Source organism: Tripterygium wilfordii, chromosome 17 (genome assembly GCF_013401445.1).
Source record: "Tripterygium wilfordii isolate XIE 37 chromosome 17, ASM1340144v1, whole genome shotgun sequence".
NCBI lineage: Eukaryota > Viridiplantae > Streptophyta > Magnoliopsida > Celastrales > Celastraceae > Tripterygium > Tripterygium wilfordii.
This window is the reverse complement of record NC_052248.1, coordinates 12,161,784-12,180,173: the sequence shown is the minus strand read 5'-3', so window position 1 is coordinate 12,180,173 and position 18,390 is coordinate 12,161,784. Positions and strand designations below refer to the sequence as shown.

General features: G+C 36.4%; 2 protein-coding genes across 2 annotated transcripts; one reads left to right on the top strand and one right to left on the bottom strand.

Annotated features, from left to right (window-relative positions):
* Positions 1-673: 673 nt before the first annotated feature.
* LOC119981988 (phospho-2-dehydro-3-deoxyheptonate aldolase 2, chloroplastic-like) lies at positions 674-5,488 on the top strand. Its single transcript, XM_038825128.1, has 5 exons — positions 674-1,198; positions 2,229-2,506; positions 3,307-3,583; positions 3,847-4,092; positions 4,963-5,488. Exons 1-5 carry the CDS (start codon positions 713-715, stop codon positions 5,236-5,238), a joined length of 1,563 nt encoding a protein of 520 aa, XP_038681056.1. The 5' UTR covers positions 674-712; the 3' UTR covers positions 5,239-5,488.
* Positions 5,489-6,721: 1,233 nt separating this feature from the next.
* LOC119981989 (protein EXORDIUM-like 2) lies at positions 6,722-8,045 on the bottom strand. Its single transcript, XM_038825129.1, has one exon. It carries the CDS (start codon positions 7,987-7,989, stop codon positions 7,063-7,065), a length of 927 nt encoding a protein of 308 aa, XP_038681057.1. The 5' UTR covers positions 7,990-8,045; the 3' UTR covers positions 6,722-7,062.
* Between the last annotated feature and the right edge of the window lie 10,345 nt (positions 8,046-18,390).

Below are 18,390 nucleotides of genomic sequence, written 5' to 3'. Positions count from 1 at the left end.
CCCCAACAAAGGTCCACGCAAACCTCAATGGAGTTCAAGAGACCCACAGCCTAGGTTGTCTAATCGATGGACCTCTACAATAATCACAACTCCTTCAACAAAGGTCCAAAAGCCCTATAATGCCAACCAATGGGCCCATAGCCCAAGAAGCTCCTTCGGAGGCCTATGGTCTGAACAAGGCTCAATGCTTGTCAACTCATAACTCACTTGATCAGAATCCCTATAAATACATGGGGCCTCCATCACAAAGAGGCATTCAATGCTCTCTCTAAGCTCTCTCTTTTCGCTCATTATCAATCTTACCAGCGTCAACTAATTTGACCATCGAACCTTCTCTGGTCAGCAGCATATCAGTGTCAAGCTTCGTTGTTTATTTTTAATGTGATCTTACATTTGTAAGGTTGTTGAAAGTCTCGTTGACATTACTTTATTGTGAATTCTCAGGTCAATAATATTCTTCCGTCCGTCTACCTGGTACCTGATGTAAATAAAAGAATATTCTATGGATACAGAAGAATAAGCTTTTACAATTTTATTTATTTCATTTAGAACATAGAAGTCAAAACTCAAAAATTAATTAATTCTAAAAAATCAAAATTTTATGTGAAATTATCAATTAAAAATTAACACTATATATGTAAATACATTTATTCAAAGAATTTTATTGATTTTTCTAAGCTTTCCATCCTCACATTGCCCGGACTTTGCCACGATGTCTCTTACCACGTCCTCCTCCCTCCCCTCCAAATCCCTCCTGTTCGACCGCCGTCACCACCACCACCACCGTCGCAGCCGCCTTTTCTTCCCTGTTTCTCCTAAACCCTCCATCTCGGCAATTCACTCAGCTGACCCCACCAAGCCCCAACTCTCTACCACCCCATCGCTCCCCACCACATGGACTCTCGATAGTTGGAAATCCAAGCAAGCCCTCCAGCTCCCTGATTACCCTGACAAAGAAGCCCTGGAATCTGTTCTTCAGACGCTCTCCACCTTTCCTCCAATCGTCTTCGCCGGCGAGGCCCGGAAACTCGAAGACAGACTCGGCCAGGCGGCTTTCGGCAACGCCTTCTTGCTTCAGGGTGGTGACTGCGCTGAAAGCTTCAAGGAATTCAATGCCAACAACATTCGTGACACATTCCGCGTGCTTCTCCAGATGGGTGTCGTCCTTATGTTCGGCGGACAAATGCCTGTCATCAAGGTTTGGCTTCTACTTTTCTCTTAATTCCGTAGTTATGGAGTACTTTATGGAAGAATCAAACTTTATTCCTCAGGCGGAAGAAAAAGAAAAAGAAAACGGAAATGGTTTGTATTTTTCGGGTTTTGTGTGTTTATTGGTTTGAGTGAGGGCGTGTGCATGTTATGAACTGGAAAGAAATGGAAATTCTGGGTTTTGTGGTTCTGCTTTGATTTTTTTTGATTTATTTTTTGAGGTTCTGAGTAATAAATATAATGTGCTTGGTGGAATAGCAGTTGAGGTCAATAGAACTCTGTACAATTGTTTTTTATTTGGTTTTCTTTTTGTGGTTGAATAGGGCTGTGTGGGAGAGTGCGTGTGGTAGGTGTTTTGATGGTTACTATATTGTCTGAATTAGTGAAATTAAGGTCTAGATGACCTGATAATCAAATGAAGCCACACTTAATGGTCTCGTTTCTATCAGTTGTGGGCTGTTAACATTATTAGTGATCCGGGAAATTATGTGGATGGTGGAATTAAATTTAATTTGGGAGAATTGGAGTTTTTGACTTAGTTCTGTAGTCAACTTGCATATTTCTTGGTTTGATGATCGAACTTGAATCTGACTCTGTGATTCAATTAAGTAGCCATGATGGTACCGTGAACCTTCCATTCTGTTTATTCATCTTCTCTGTTTTTTTTTGCCCTTCCAGTAAATGTAGTATGTGATATTTTGTCGAAATTGAAATGATGTGACTGAAGTCCAGTTTGAAGTGTCAAGTTCTTGCATCAATAAATTTACATGAGGAAAATTATGGCTGAAGTTGCTTGACCTGGAGTTGGATTTAGCGGTATTGTAGTTCGTTGGTTTTTTTTTTCGTTCTTTTTCTTTTCCCTCATTTTTCTACTTCCTTGCCTCTCCTGAAATGTCTAGATCCCTTGATCTGTTAACTAGATCCTCATTGTTTCAATTAATTGTTTTTCGTTTTGTTGATGATATAATAAAGTGTAATGGAGACATTGAGTTATTTGAAATTATTGTATTATTATCTAGGTGGGGAGAATGGCTGGTCAATTTGCAAAGCCAAGATCTGGCTCATTCGAGGAGAAGGATGGGGTGAAGTTGCCTAGTTACAGAGGTGATAATGTGAATGGTGATGCGTTTGATGCAGAATCAAGGGTTCCAGATCCCCAAAGAATGATAAGGGCCTATACCCAGTCTGTGGCCACTTTGAATCTTCTAAGGGCTTTTGCCACTGGAGGTTATGCAGCCATGCAGAGAGTTTCCCAGTGGAATCTAGATTTTGCAAAGAACAGTGAGCAGGGTGATAGGTCTGTTTTCTCTCCATTTAATTTACATTTTATGCACAAAATTATTAAGTAGCAAATAGAGAGAACTTGCTTCAAGAATACTTTTGTTGGGATATGCACTCATGCTACATATGAATGTCAGAATGTGACATCTACTCTATGTAACCCATGCCATGTAAAAGAAATTTCTGGAGAAGATGAAAGATTGAAAGTTAAACTAGGGATACCCTTTGGTTATTTCTCTAGCTTACTCCATTGGCCTCCTTCCATATTCAGTAATAACTCAAATTCTTAAATCTATAATGGAAGCTTTAATGTTCTGGGAGGCCACCATATTCATATAAGTTTTATTTTCTCTTTATTTTCTTCCAATCCTATCTTGGAGGGGCAGGGGTTGCTATAATGTGTCAATTGTTGTTGTGTTTTTTTTCATAGTCGGATTTTCAATTCTTGGAAACAACCTCTCCACATATTATGTGGAGGTAAGGTTTGCGTACATCTTGTTTGTCCCCGACCCCACCCAATACACGAGTCTTGTGCACGGGTGTTGTTTACCTCTATTAGATGTAACTTGATGTTTAACCTTGTTTTTACTGGCGCGATCTTGTTGAAAGGAGAAACAACCCAGATACTGCATTATTATGTTTTATGCAGTTTCTTGTGTGAAGTGTGAACTATTATGTGGCTTGCTTTATTTTTCCAGGGCTTAGGTCCTACATATTGCTTTTCCAATTATCTAGGCTATTTCGAGAATCTAAACTGTTTATGTCCTATCCCTGTTGGAAATATTTCGTTTAAAAATATTTGTTTTGAATGAACAGGTACCGTGAACTTGGTCACCGAGTTGATGAAGCATTGGGTTTCATGGCTGCTGCTGGACTCGGTGTTGGCCATCCAATCATGACAACAACAGAGTTCTGGACATCTCATGAGTGCCTTCTGTTGCCTTATGAGCAGGCATTCACTAGGGAGGATTCAACTTCTGGGCTTTACTATGATTGCTCTGCTCACATGCTTTGGGTTGGGGAACGCACCCGCCAACTTGATTGTGCTCATGTTGAGTTCTTGAGAGGGATTTCTAATCCCCTTGGTATCAAGGTATCTAAAATTTGCCCCTTTTATGCATAAATGTTCAGCAGACCATTCAAATTTCAAAACTTTATTTTCCTTTGGTTAGTTATGTTGAATAGAGCTAAGTTACGTGGCCACATTTGTTGTGGAACCTGATTTATGTCTTTACAATGGTTTTTGTAGTACTATGTTTGTTTGTTTTTTTCTTTCATGAAGCAATCAACTTGCTTTGCGATTGCTTATAGATTTTGCAGAATCCAGATGCCTAAATGATGGGCGTTGTGATGCAGGTGAGTGACAAGATGGATCCTAATGAACTAGTTAGACTCATAGATATACTAAATCCTCAGAACAAGCCCGGAAGAATAACAGTGATTGTAAGAATGGGAGCTGAGAACATGAGAGTGAAACTGCCACATTTGATAAGGGCAGTCCGCAGAGCAGGTCAAATTGTTACCTGGGTTAGCGACCCCATGCATGGCAACACCATCAAAGCTCCTTCTGGACTCAAAACACGTTCTTTTGATGCGATAAGGGTATGGTTATTATATTTTTTGTTTGACTCTTTTATCATCAGTTACTTGGTTTTAATATTGAGATTGTGTAGAAATAGCATTAGTATCTAGATACAGTTCATGTCTATGACCTTAATGAATAATTTGAAGTTTGGTTCCTTGGCAACAATGTCTCATAGTATGCTACACCATGGAAAAGTAAAAAACTTGAAAAGTTGATTCTCATGTGAAAAATGGATTTTTTTCTAATCAATTTTTTTTTGCATAATTAGTTGTCAGTTGTTTTAATCTGTCTTATTTGTTATTTGATCTAGATGGCATGTTTTGTATGCATATCATGATAAGCAGCTTAACTGAATGCATCTAGGTTAACTGGCATGTTTGCCCAGCCCAACCATTACATGTATGCAAGCAGCTTGAAGCAGGCTTGTTAAGCATGAATTGGTGACCGAATTTGCTTCTCATTTACTTTGCTTATTATTTGTAGCACTCTTGAGTACATAGGAATACGTGGCTCCTATTTAAACCTGAATATTTTGCAATCTTTCGTAGCAAGACTCACCCGTGCTGTATTTCTCGACTAACTCTGTAACTCAGCCTTGAGGTGCCACTTTATGTTGGTGGTTGTATTGGTTAAGTAGGGTAAGTTGCGCTATTGCAGCTGGACATCACAGGTTCAAACCACAAGAACAGACTTTCCACAATGCAGGGATGCAGCTGTGTATATTTATTTCTCCTTTCCAGACCCCACAACTACTGCAAGGCCTTTTGTGCACCTTGTGTTGTTTCCATAAGACATTGCCAAGTCCAAAACTCGTGTTTCCTTGAAGTTTTCAGTTTTATGTAAGGACAAACAAAAACAACTTTTTTACTATTAATACTGTGTTGTAGGCCGAGGTGAGAGCATTCTTTGATGTGCATGATCAAGAAGGTAGCTACCCTGGAGGAGTCCATTTGGAGATGACTGGGCAGAATGTAACAGAATGCTTGGGAGGCTCGCAAACTATAACCTACGATGATCTGAGCTCACGGTATCACACTCATTGTGACCCACGGCTTAATGCTTCTCAATCTCTGGAGCTTGCCTTCATTATTGCTGAACGGTTACGGAAAAGAAGGCTTGCATCGCGTCACCTGTCTCCATCCGCGGGGTTCTACAACGCGTAAACTCCAATCCCTCTGTTGAGGTTCACCTATCTGAGCTGCTTAGCTCTTGGCATGATCTAGGTAAATTAGACTCTGTAGTAGCACTAGTATCTGATAAAGTTCTGCAAGACCATAAAGTTTCTATATTCCAGAACAGGCAAGTCTTAATAAATAATCAAGCAAGTGATGGCCTGAAACTTGCATCTGTCTATATCTAGAGCTTAATGCTCCTTATTTATGGTAAATTAAAAGTTAGATAATTTTCTTCTAATACTGTATCTGGGTTGTTGCTTGTCTTCTTTTTCTTGGCTGTGCAGCACTCTTTAATATATCCTTGCTTACTACCATTTGATGTCATTTACTTTTCTGACAGGATCCTTTGGAAATTTATCAGTACTACCTCTTTTTACAGTAAGTAAAAATTTGCTGAAAGAGACTATTAGCAACATATGTAAAAGCATCAGAGCATGATGCCAAAAAAGTACCAAATTTTCTTGGATAAGAAAGAATGACTACCACATCCACTTGAGGAAGAAGACGAGAAAAGGCAAATTTGTCTCTTATTTTTACTTTCTGTAAGAGGTAAAGCTGGAAGAAGCAGCTCATTAAAAAAAAAAGGCTAGAAGAAGATAAGAATAGTGAGGCCAGCTGCCTCTCCAAAAGAAACAGAAGGACTGTGGGGTGTGATTTTTTTTTATTCCCTTGCATCATGATTCATGAACCATCTTTCTGCGCCAGTGTAATATAATATGCTTTTTCCTTTTTTTCTTTTAGCTAAAAGAGTTTGTGGTTGATGTTCCAAGTGGGCATATATTAGAAATAATATAAGGTTTGAAATTTCCGTTAAATAATGACTCATATTAGAAATATTATCTAGTACTTAAAAGTTATGAGAGAATAGAAAGTTGTGCTCGACAGTCACTAGTTGTTCATTACTATCAGTATAGGTCGGGGTGCGGGGGACGGAGCTCCCGCTGTATGGTACGATATTATTGATGTGAGTTGGTTATTTTAGTATGAGGGTAAAATTATATTTTTTGAGTAACTAAGTAGTTTGTATATAAGGATTGAAAATCTCAAGCGATTGTATTAAGAAATTTTTTATATTGAAAACAATCGCAAATCTCGAGAACGTGGGCACATTGTCAAACTTCGTAAATTTTGTGTTCTTTTTCTCTCTTTTCGATTGCTTCTCTATATTGTTCTATAATCTATGATTGTTTATGAGGAATTTGTTCATGCAACAAGACCTGTGTTGGATTTATAATCTTTCCATTGTTTGAAAAACAATCAAGTTTGTTTATAACAAGAACTAAAACCTTCTCTCAACGATCAAGGTTTTTTTTTCAAGTACCATTTAATGACAAAAGAAAAATTATAACAAATCACAAACAATTATGACACATCAACAACATACCTAATACCCACCCAACTAATTATGATTAATTTTGAAATCATTCTCTATTGGATTCCCATGAAAATTCTCAAAACAACAAACCAAGAAAAAAAAACACATACCCAATACACTTCTATTAAAATGGAGAGGAGAATTCAAACTCTGGAAGGGTGATATATACCATCATTACCACTCCAACGAGACTCAGGTAAACCCAATCCACTTTGGCCTCCCTTTTTCAATAAAATATTATTTTTATTTGTATTTTCATTTCCTACTATTTTTCACATTCTTCATGCAAAGCGAATTTACACGTCAGACAAAACGACAAAACATAAAGCCAAACCCCCATCTTCAGCCCATACACCTCCCCACCCCGTAGTCCGTCCTTATCTTCTAACATACACATAAGAAAATTTTAAGCCACGTGTACAATTCCACCTTCTCTCTCACACGAGTGTCTTGCACGCGCTCGTCTGCGGATCCCACATGGCGGGCAACAAATATTTTCTCCCGTTAACCCCGTGCGCGTTATAGCTCGCGCCCGTGACCTTATCCACTAACAACTGACCCGGATATCCCGGGTACGCTCCGGACCCGAACAGACCCGTGCAAGCAGACACCGCCTCCAGCGGTGCAGTAGGAGGGCCTTGGAAGTAACCTTGGTTAAACGGGTTCGTGACGGCGTTAGCCAACACGGTTGCCAAGTTTATGATCATACCGTCAACTCCGACGTCTCCGTTAGGGGCGACTAAAGGCGGTGTCTGTGGGCCGTAAATGGGCTGGTGGAAAGGCCAGGCGCATTGGCCCGGACACTGAGTCTCCGAGTTACCGACCCAGACATACGCACCCCGTTTCAACCCTCCAGTCGGGCGAGTTGACCCATGGGTCCCACACCGGGACATACAGAATCCGTCGACGGCGACGTCCTTGGCAGTGAGAACAACGTTGATCGAGTTCAGGAAGTTCGCCTTGGAAGCTAGAGCGGGCAAGTAGGAGTTCTTGAGGACTTTTCCCAGAGAGTAGTCTTCGAGGAGGGTTTGTTTCCCGACGGTGATGATGGAGGGACCACCACGGTACTTGGCGGTTGTTTTCCACCAAGATGCGGTGGAAGGGAGTGGGGCCCCGTTGTAGTTCAGAGAGTTTATGAAGTCGACGATCACCGACCGCTGAACGGGCGTGAACTTCCCGTACCAGACTAGATTAACGGTGATGTTGCCTTTCAAGAGCGCACCGTTATGGTATTTAAGTACAAGCGGTTGCTGCTCAACAAGAGCAGTGAGTTTTCGGGTAGCGGAAACAGGAGGAGGAGTGAGAAAGCAGAGAGGAAGCAGAAGAAGGAGAAGGAGAATGGTAGAATGGTAAATAGAAGCCATTTCCAAGGGTAGTCTTTTTGAAAAATCTTGGTAGAGAGAATTGCAAGTGAAGAGAAAAGAGTGAACGAGAGCGGTATTTATACGGCTGAAGAGTAAGAGTAACAGCTGTAGTAGCGAAAATGTCAGCGTCAATGAGTGCCACGTGGGAAGATTTTATTGGAAGTCAACTTATTTTGCCAGGCTGTAAGGTTCATTGACGTGGTGGGTGGAGTCTTTAGTCTAAGACTGGTAGCATGGAATCAGGGTGTTTGATATTTGATTTGAGTCTAAGAACGCTGTTTGATATAATTAATTAAATGTTGATTTGATGTTTACGTAAATAATATAAAGAAGTCAATTGTGACCGTCCGATTGGTGAAAGAAAAACCAATAATTTTTCTCACTGTGCATGAAAGCTTCATGTGTGATTAGCTAGAGAGTCAAGTTTGATGTAACTCATCAATTATCTATCTGGTACTGAGTAACATATTTCCTCGACTGATAGTGATTAACAAATCTGACCAGCCTAGTATTAGAAATCATTGTAATTTTTAATCACGTACATCTAATCTGCTTACTAAAATTCATAAATTTATGTGAATTCCACGATCTCAACGTCAAATCTGACGAGCCTAGTATTAGAAGTCACTGTAATTTTAATCACAGACATTTAATCTATTTATTAAAATTCATAAATTTATGTGAATTCCACGATATCAACGTCTTTGATTAAAACTGCAGAGAAGCTGTATTGACTTCCAATGCATGTGACTTAACCCATTAACAAAACAGTAACAGCCTAACACATCCTTAATTTCTAGAGCAACAAACAGTGGGCTTTTTGTGATTTGTTGTAGACGACAGATTTCAATTACGGAAGATCATGACCGTTCGATCAAAAATCTTAAATCCTGAGGAGCAGATGCTGCTGCCTTGCCAGCCTTGGCTCCAGAAAATTAGGGACCACTAGTGTAGACACTAGTAGATGACTAGGCTATACGGTAGGGTATGAGGCAGGTCTACCAGGGGGTTGATAAGTGATGACGTCATCTGATGCTCTGGATAGCTCTAGGTTATGATTTCGATGGAAGTGTTCGTGTGTGGTGCGGAATATTATATGGATTTAGTAAAGCCCACTTGATTAAAATAAATGGGCGGTTCCCGATGCTGGACTTGTGAGTAGGGGTTTTGTTTGGGGAGACTTGCGTCACCTTTCTTGGCATTTTCCATTCGGCGTTTTAGTTACCTTTTTTTTCTGGGATTGCCCATTTATTATTATTGTGGACTTTACTAATATTTCACTTTCGGAGACAAAAATGTGCATGCTTTCCTCGGGCTTTGGCGTGATTCACTTTTCTAAACAAATAATTTTTCAAAAAGGGGAAGAAAAAAAACCACCCAAATTTTTACTATATTTCTTAACAATGAATTTGTATATATTAGAGATTTTTTTATAATGACGAAGAAGCAATTATGAGGCAAAGGCTCGTGTAAATCTCGGTGATGACGAGCAGAATCAGATGACTGATCGGTAGTATGTTTCTCGGGTCTGCGTGCATATCAGTTGATCATACAGAGAATCTTTAGGTGTTGTCTTTTATTGTAGAGGTAATGAACGAAAACTACGGGATCCTCGAGGTTTTCTTCGGGGGACTTTTCGACGCTCTAGTCTAGTCAGTTTAGTAACGTAGAAAGGCTAAGGAGATTGTTCGGTAACGAGAACTTTCTCTTTAGTTAGTTGTAGAAAGTCAAAAAGTGTGAGAGATTTACCTAAGTGGAGATCCTCTTTTTATATGCTTATATATGATGTAATCGTTGTTAGAGTAATTCTCCTATGAGGTATTAAAATGATATCTTAATTTTTAGGATTTATCTTTAGGGTTCAAAAGATTTTTTAAAAAAATTTAGTAAAAATATATTTGTATTTTGATCAGTCTTACGAACCCAATGATATATTTTTGTTCGAAATAAAAATAAAATGCAACCTAAAAAGCGTATGAAATGTTTTTTTTGTTTTATATCCAACGATCTAGAATTATCATACACTTTTCATATTGAATTTAATTTTTGTTTCGAACAAGAAAAAAATTCAACATGAACTCTCTGAAGATGAGAAGCTACAAAGAACCAACGCATGTGTAGCTCCCTGTTCCATAGCAAACCAGAGACGGCATCAAACACTCCCACTAATGATGGGGTGATTTATCGATCAGACCACATGGGTATCCCCGGTAACCCAGTTGATCCTCATCATAGAATCTTGTAGGATAAGACACGTTTGAATGCCTTATTGGAGGGGTATTTTAGTATTATCACTCGAATATTTGAGTCGTCCTAATTTAATATCTTTGAGTACAAGTCATGCATTGTGTTTGATATGAAGAGTTGAAGTTGAATCCCCAAATAGAGGTTTGGAACGATTCATACCAATGACAATCCATAATAATTATTAAATATAAAAAGTTTTTTTCAATAATCGAGAATGACATCATAAAAGTTTGTCCTTTAAATATCCAATATGAGCCTAAACTAGGGCCCCTAGGCCCCCGTTCATAAAAGTTTTCCACCTGACGATAGGGTAAGTTGGATCAAAATTCAATGCGTGGCTACAAATTATTGCTCCAAATAGGAATCGAACTCAAAACCTCTAGAGTCCAACATTTGACCCAAAGATATTAAAGAACTAGACTATCACCCTAGTGGATAGGTCATCCATCCTTACTAACATCTTAAACTTGGGGTAAATGATATTTTGCTTTTGTGTGAAGATATTGCATGCAATCTTTCAAGAATAGGAGGGGTTGCGAGTTGGATTGGATTAATTACATAAATTGTAAGGCATTATATATGTGTAACGTATGTATAACACTAGTGTTACGATTTTATCCAAGATCGAATTGGCATAACCCAACAAAGTGACATATATGAAAAATTAACACATTCTATCTCACACAACCAATACATTTTCTAGGCGAACTACTCGTGTAACCTTTTGACCCATAACGAACAATATTGATTTGTATAATTTGAACTGAATTTCCCAAGAACTAGTCAAATATAAGGCTTGTTTGGCAATGGTGACAACATCATGTTTGGTGAGGGAATGGTCCACAGTCTTGAAACAAGAGAAAAGGAACAAAAGTAGGTTACTGCAAGGGGTCATGTATAGAGACTCTGCGTCCAAAGACATTTTCTTTGGTAATGCCAAGTCTCTAATGGGGGGCGGTGCCGACTCATTTCATTTCTTTTGCCATACTCACTGCTCACATGACTCCTTTATTCATTTTCCTTAACATTAACACTTTACTACTTCAACATTAAAACCAAAAAAATAAAACCATAATAACATGATCTCGACGTATAAATGGAGAAAATAGTGAATTAGAAGGCATGATTCAGTTGTGTTGTAACAGCCCGTCCCTCCGTATTATTAACGTTTTCTCTATCTTGAGCTAGTTCATACCAGTTCACACAATTTTATCTTCCTAGACTCAGCACCTGTCCATACCAGTTCGAGCATAGGGAAAACATTTTTTATTAATTAAAAATTTTGACATATTATATAATGTATTTTACATCTTCTCATTGGAATCTAGAACAAAAAAATTTAATCCCTTCATCACTCGATAACTCACCTAGCATCATTAAATTTACACTGTAGAGATTTGTGGACCCGTACACTCGTGTTTTGTATTGTATGGAAGTGGGAGGAGGAGAGAGTTTTGGTTGGTTTCGATCTTTTGTCTTACAAGTGTTAATATGTCGGGCGGGAGGGGCCTATACGAGGAGGGTGGGTTGTCTCTCTCTATTTTCTCTCAAAGGATAAGCTTGTCGTCTCAATCTCTCCTCCTATTCCAAAAGGACACCACCTTTCGTACCATTAATTTATGCATTTCTTTCCATTTATTTTTGGTACTGTGAATTGAACCAATTCTGTTCTCTTCTTTGTCCGTGATGCTTAAAGAGGCCAAGCTAGGATTTTTGGTCAAACACTCTTTGCCAGCTTGAGACTAGCTGACATATCAATTGGAATGATTTGAACGTTTTTCATTTCACCACTTGACCATGATGTGGGATAGATGTGAGGTCTATATGAGAGTTCATTGGGATCGAATATATGCTCAAAATCATCTCCGATATCATGTTATAATTTGAATAATTTGAGAGGGATAAGAAGAAGGAGATGAGAAGTAGAAGAATGAGCTGAGAAGATTTAACCAAATCTACTTGAGATATTGTCCATGCTCTGAGTACACCAAGATCCGCATTATTTTGTCAATGAAAATACAACTCAATTGTTTAAGGTTGATATCACACTTCTAAATAAAATCGTCGGTTTATACCAAATTAAATCGATATGAGATTTTTTACAAATCTTTACATATGTCATAAATTTGAAGTTACAAAATTTACCCTATCTCATTTAACCTAAATGATTTAGGTATCAAAAACACATCAAACACGTCCCAATCAACATCGACCTCGCCCAAACCCAATAATTCAATATTATTAATCCCAACCTAACCCAACCCAACACAACACAACATCCCTAACAAACAATCTTGCCAATTTATGGTTTGAGTAGTGAACTTCAAATAATTAGCTGGCCGTCCCATGATGGAATTGAATACCTTACATGATACACGAGTGTATTCGAATAGTCAGTAGCAGCAGCGAATTAGGAAGAGAAATCCACGAACTGTTTTATTCAAAGACTAAAGATAGGACAGTGGAGGGAGGGCCCGATAGAAGAGAGAAGGATTCTTCCATTTTCTTATGCCAATCATTTATGGGGCCAACTACAATTTTAAAAGTCTTGATGGGAGACGAAACACACCAAATCATATTGGAGTGGTAGGGCTTAATTAACTCTTAATTTGATTTCTCAACTAAACCCTATAAGACTACAATCATTCATCCATTGCACCGCATTTTGAATTTTTTAATCAAATATTCTTGAATTAAGATAACATTTTTACTATTTAAATCTAATTGCTAAGTTAACTTTCTATTATTTTAGAGACATATATCTTTATGGGAAACGATAATGAGTGTCCTTAGCCCTTAATAAAAAAATTATTGGTTTCAGATGGTGAAGTCAGTTGTTTAAACCTCTTAGCGCAAGTGTATAGGAGGTGATAGGTTCTAACTCCCACGATGATGTGATTTAGCGTTATTTCCGTACTGAACCATAGGCTTAGGTCTTAACTAACGCATGTGGTTTGTGAGTGTTACATGTGGCTTGCGGATTTATCATTGGGGTCTAGTTCGATGGGTTGGGTTTTTAATGAGTTCCCTCGATACCCAAAAAAAGAAGTCCTTAGCCTTTGACATTAGATAAATATAAAAAATACATTGTAATATGAAAAATATATGTATTCTAAGTTTAAAAATTAATTGAGAGAATATTCATCACACATGTCATACTATGATATGATATGCTGTAATAAATTCTTCCGTTATCTATACTCAATATTTATATCTTTGTGTACATAATTATTCCAAATCTTGCGACAATTAATAATATGCTAATTTAACATGGGACCATTTTATACCCAATTAATAAAAGCCCATCGCCATTAATGTTTACAGCTGTTTCTCATATTGGTCTCTCAAATAATATTTAACACCAATTTGAATGAAGAAAAATAGACAGGAAATAAAGAAACCAATTAAGATTGTGCACGTCTGGATTCTATACTCACTTTCATTGTGTGTGGTAGCTAGGCCTAGTAATACTCGAAAATTAAATGCTTGTGCATCCAACAAATTACACAAATTTTTTATTGCAATTCGTATCGGGATTTGAGTGTAGAAGGTACGACTTATCATTAAAAATATATATTAGGGGTGGAAAAAAAATTGTGTTTACAAAATATTTACACGTCCAAATTATAATTCGGATTGAATTTCGGACGTACTTAATTAATTGATCATATTCGAATTGGTTTAAATGGACAAGTAAATCAACCAATAATATAATCAGGGTTAGGGTCCGGACAAGTAAATCGGACAAGATTTTCATGTTTGGACCTAAATCGATTTTAAACAGGACAAAATTTTTGTGTTTAGACCCAGATTTCATACGTATAACTTATGTTAAAACTTGATTAAATCTGAGTTGGACAAATTCGGTCGTCCTGACTGGACGAAGTTTTGCCACCCTAGATATAATAACTCATATATATCCATAACACAAGCACGTTAGGAAGATAATTCCCAAAAAAAAAAAAAAAAGAGTGGTCCTTTGACCTAACATTAAACTTTCCCAAAATGATCAAGCCAACTAAACAATTGAAAAAAAAATGGAAAATCATTGGTGAGGTTAATTTGATCCGGTCATCTGTGTGAATGTTGGATCTCCTTGATCTCGAACTAGCTAGTTCGAGCCACCAAATTCACTGCGGCGAGACTCGAGAGTGCATCCTCGTGTGATGTGTCGACCAAAAGGTTTAGGTGCACTTGTGTAGCGTACTATATGGTGGTGAAGTTTTTAAACCCCAATCGAGAACGGTCGTTCATAGACTCAAGGTTTTACCTTGATGTTCGTAATAAATAACAAAATTTCCTTATTAAATCGATGTACTTCATTTATGTTTCGATGATTATTTAAGCTTCCGCTTGAATTGATCGATTCCCCATTGATTATTGTGGTTGGGATCATTTGTTTTGAATTGAAGAATTTGTGGGAATCCTTCTTAAGAGAGAGAATCTCACATCGGCTAAACACAAATCTATTGCGTGGTATATATGACTAAGCATACCTTTTAAACAGCAAATTAGCCTTTTGTCTAGGCTTAGTGTATTAGGATTACCTTACTTTCTAGGCTTAGGTGGAACAAATCCACGAGAGTAATCCGATGTATCCATGGAAACCGAAACCCTAAAACTGACAATATAATTGGTTTATAAAGTTACAATAAATATATGTTTATAGAGTCCAAATACAATATTGTCATACAAATTACATAGATTTTTTTTAAAAAAATTTTGTAGTAAAATTTGTTCGTATTAAGTCATTGTCATGTACCTCAACATATTTAAGCTTTTTAAGTATTATATATATAGATAGAATCGAACATGGATATACGTAGCCATCAACTCGTGGAAAACATCGAGTCTAATTATTATTTATTGCATAGAAAATCACATGATACCAATCTCAAGTCCGTCGACATATATGCAACCCTATTATATATATAGTTTTGTCCTATATTATTATTAGTAGGGCATGCACTATACGTCAATAGTTAGGAATGAAATTGATATATATATATATATATATATATATGATACAGACACCACATACGAATTCAAGAACATGATTAATTTGTTATAGGGAAGAAAAGAAAATCAAAATATAATATTTATGGACCTTAAATGACGTTGTGGGTCTTGATGAACAATATAAGTGGTTATTGTTAGGCCAGAGTTATTACGAAACATTAATATAAACGACCAATTTAATTGGTTACTGATACGATCCAATTACATACATGCACACATATATATACATACATACATATATATATATATTAGCTTTTATTGCCATTGAATTCGAAGTTCAAACCTAGCACGAGTGACACAATAGATAAAAAAAAAAAAAAGAGAATGAATGGGTCAGTGTTATTTGTCAACCCCGATCGGGGATACATGGGATTCCTTTCAATCGTGAGACTACTAGTACAAAAATTTCTTACTTAACCACTAAATAATTTAGGACAAAATCTAACTCATAATCATAAATATATTATTTTTAATAAAAATTAAATTCATGATCTTTCGAATCCATAAGTTTAAATAAAAGAAATTCACGAATTAAGCTATCATTTACGTGATTTTCCTAGAAAATGGATTTCTTTTCCTTTTTTTTACAGTGCCTAGATAAACATGCACGTTTTTTGAGTTGCATATGCAAGGTAGACTTGGTGGGTAGATAGGATGTAGCGGGGTGCCCGGGACCTGCTGTAATTTTATTACAACAGGTCCAGCTGTAATACCCTTTATGGGTAGTAAAAAATTTTATTTTTATTTTTAAAAATCATAAATATATAGTATTTTTCATAACGAATCCAATGGTATATTTTTTGTTTGAAACAAAAATCAAATTCATCGTAATCAAAAACATCAAATATTTTGAGTTTATATCCGATGGTCTAAAATTGTCGTGTCTTTTTCATGTTGAATTTGATTTTTGTTTCTAACAAAAAATATATCGTTGTGTTCGTTGCGATGAACACTACATATTTATAATTTTTAAAAATAAAAATAAAAATTTTTAATGTTCAAAATAGGTATTACAGTGGGACCCGTTGTAATTTTAAAATTACAACAGATCCCGAGCTTCCGATGTAGTGTGTACGTGATTCTTTCAGACAATACGTGTAAGCATTGTTCATCACATGCCAAAACTCATCAATAACTACTACTACGTAGTACGTACCATTCTTTTTAACTTATTATATTTCTGTCAAATCATACTTACTATTCAAAACATTTTACATTTACTACATGTGTACCATATTATAGCGTCCTTGCCACCTTTTGTTTCTTCCCTGAATCATTGGTACTGTGGTACCACCTTTAATTCACATATATATATATATATATACACTATATTAATTTGATTTACTGCCAATTTTGAAGGGTTTTTTTTTAATAATATACAAATTTATATTATGTTTTTTTTTTTTGAAGTTTCAAACAAGGTCTGTCTCACAAAAAAAAAAATTTAAGAAAGAAAGAAAACGAAGGGTTTCAAACAAGGTCTTGTTTGGATGGCTGAAAAGCTTGACAAAATAGACTAATTATATTAAGTTCATCATAATATGCATGATAGTCAATCATTACTTTACTGTATTTGTTTTTCCTTCTAAAACTACTTTACTAAATGAGTGTTAGGACTCGGAGAAGGCCAATTTCCCTCAATTTGTTTATTACCCTAATTAAGAAAACATAATATTCTATAAGAATTTTGAAGTCTTAATGTGGACCTACATAAAGTCATAAACTAGTAGGATATGTTATCAAACAAATAAATTATTAGGTGGGGATTATATTAAATATTCCAGCTGGTGTCCAATGTTGTGTTTTATAATTATCATTGCTAGTAATAATAAAACTATGCTCAAGCACATATATATATACATAAAACATTTTTTAAAAAAATTTAGGAAAAAATATATTTGTATTTTGATCGGTCTTACGAAGTTAACGATATATTTTTATTTTTCCAAATAAACATTAAATTCAACATGATAATTATGGATCGTTAAATATAAAATAAAAGACATTTCATATACATTTGCAGGTTGCATTTGATTTTTGTTTTGAATAAAAAATATAACGTTGGGTGAGTAAGATCGATCAAAATACAAATATATTTGTTTTAAATTTTTAGAAAATATTTAAACCCTAAAAGTGAATCCTAAAAAATTTTGATCTCATTTTAGGACCTCGTAACAGAATTATATATATATATATATATAATCAATGAATTTGGCATTATCTTGCCATAGACCGACAAAGCATTCAAGTGTTTTAGGTGCGGATAATGATCGGTTCCTTCATGCCAATGCCATATAGACAATTTGGCAACTTCCAAACTCCTATCAAAGTCAAAGATGTGATTCTCGTCCTTATATTATCAAAATTAGTTCATAATACATTATTATGTATGATTATCCATTTTTATTGCTTAACATTGAATTTTCTTAAAAAATCATTTTCTTTTGTCATCTTTATTTGTGAGAGATGGAACTCCAACCTTGGGACCTTACCACCTGATTTAGTCTTAAGGAATAAGCTACTATTAACCTAACAATTATCATGGTTTTGGGTGTGTGGCAAGTCTTGTCATTGAACCATGCTCTTGCTAGCACTTATGTTGTACTGTCTCTACTCTTTAGTAACCACTTGGGTGATAATCTAATGATGAATCTCTCGGAGTAAAATCTTATAGACTCGGAAGGTCTTGAGTCTCGATTCTCACTACGAACAATATCCTCATAGTCACACGCTCGGTTTTGATTTAATTTACCTTGTCATCAGTTGAAAAACTTCTGCACACACATATAATGGGATGAGTTTAGGCCCACATGCAAATGACAAACTTTTATCACTTTTCTCTGTCACCAAAAAAAGTATCTACTCTTTAGGGGTTGTGTGAATTTGGTGTTTGGCCCAAGTATTTGGGCTTTGTTGGCTGCAATGGGACTTGCTTGTTAGCTTATGCTTGCTCTTACCCATGGGCCGTTGTTGGGCCTCGTACTTGTCAGCTTAGGCTTGCTCCCATTGGCCGTTGTTGGGCCTCAGGCTATAAAATGGGCATTGGATTGCCTTATAGTTTCAAACTTTCAATCGAGTTTTTGAATTTTTTTCTTCTTATTTCCGACTTCACGTGACATCAATGGAGTATTGAGT

Excerpts from the sequence above, each read along its gene's own strand:
- LOC119981988 (XM_038825128.1), top strand. The coding sequence starts at position 713 with ATGTCTCTTACCACGTCCTCCTCCCTCCCCTCCAAATCCCTCCTGTTC. Across the intron at positions 2,507-3,306 it reads AACAGTGAGCAGGGTGATAG|GTACCGTGAACTTGGTCACC; the intron begins GTCTGTTTTCTC and ends TTGAATGAACAG. Across the intron at positions 3,584-3,846 it reads CTAATCCCCTTGGTATCAAG|GTGAGTGACAAGATGGATCC; the intron begins GTATCTAAAATT and ends GTTGTGATGCAG.
- LOC119981989 (XM_038825129.1), bottom strand. The coding sequence starts at position 7,989 with ATGGCTTCTATTTACCATTCTACCATTCTCCTTCTCCTTCTTCTGCTT.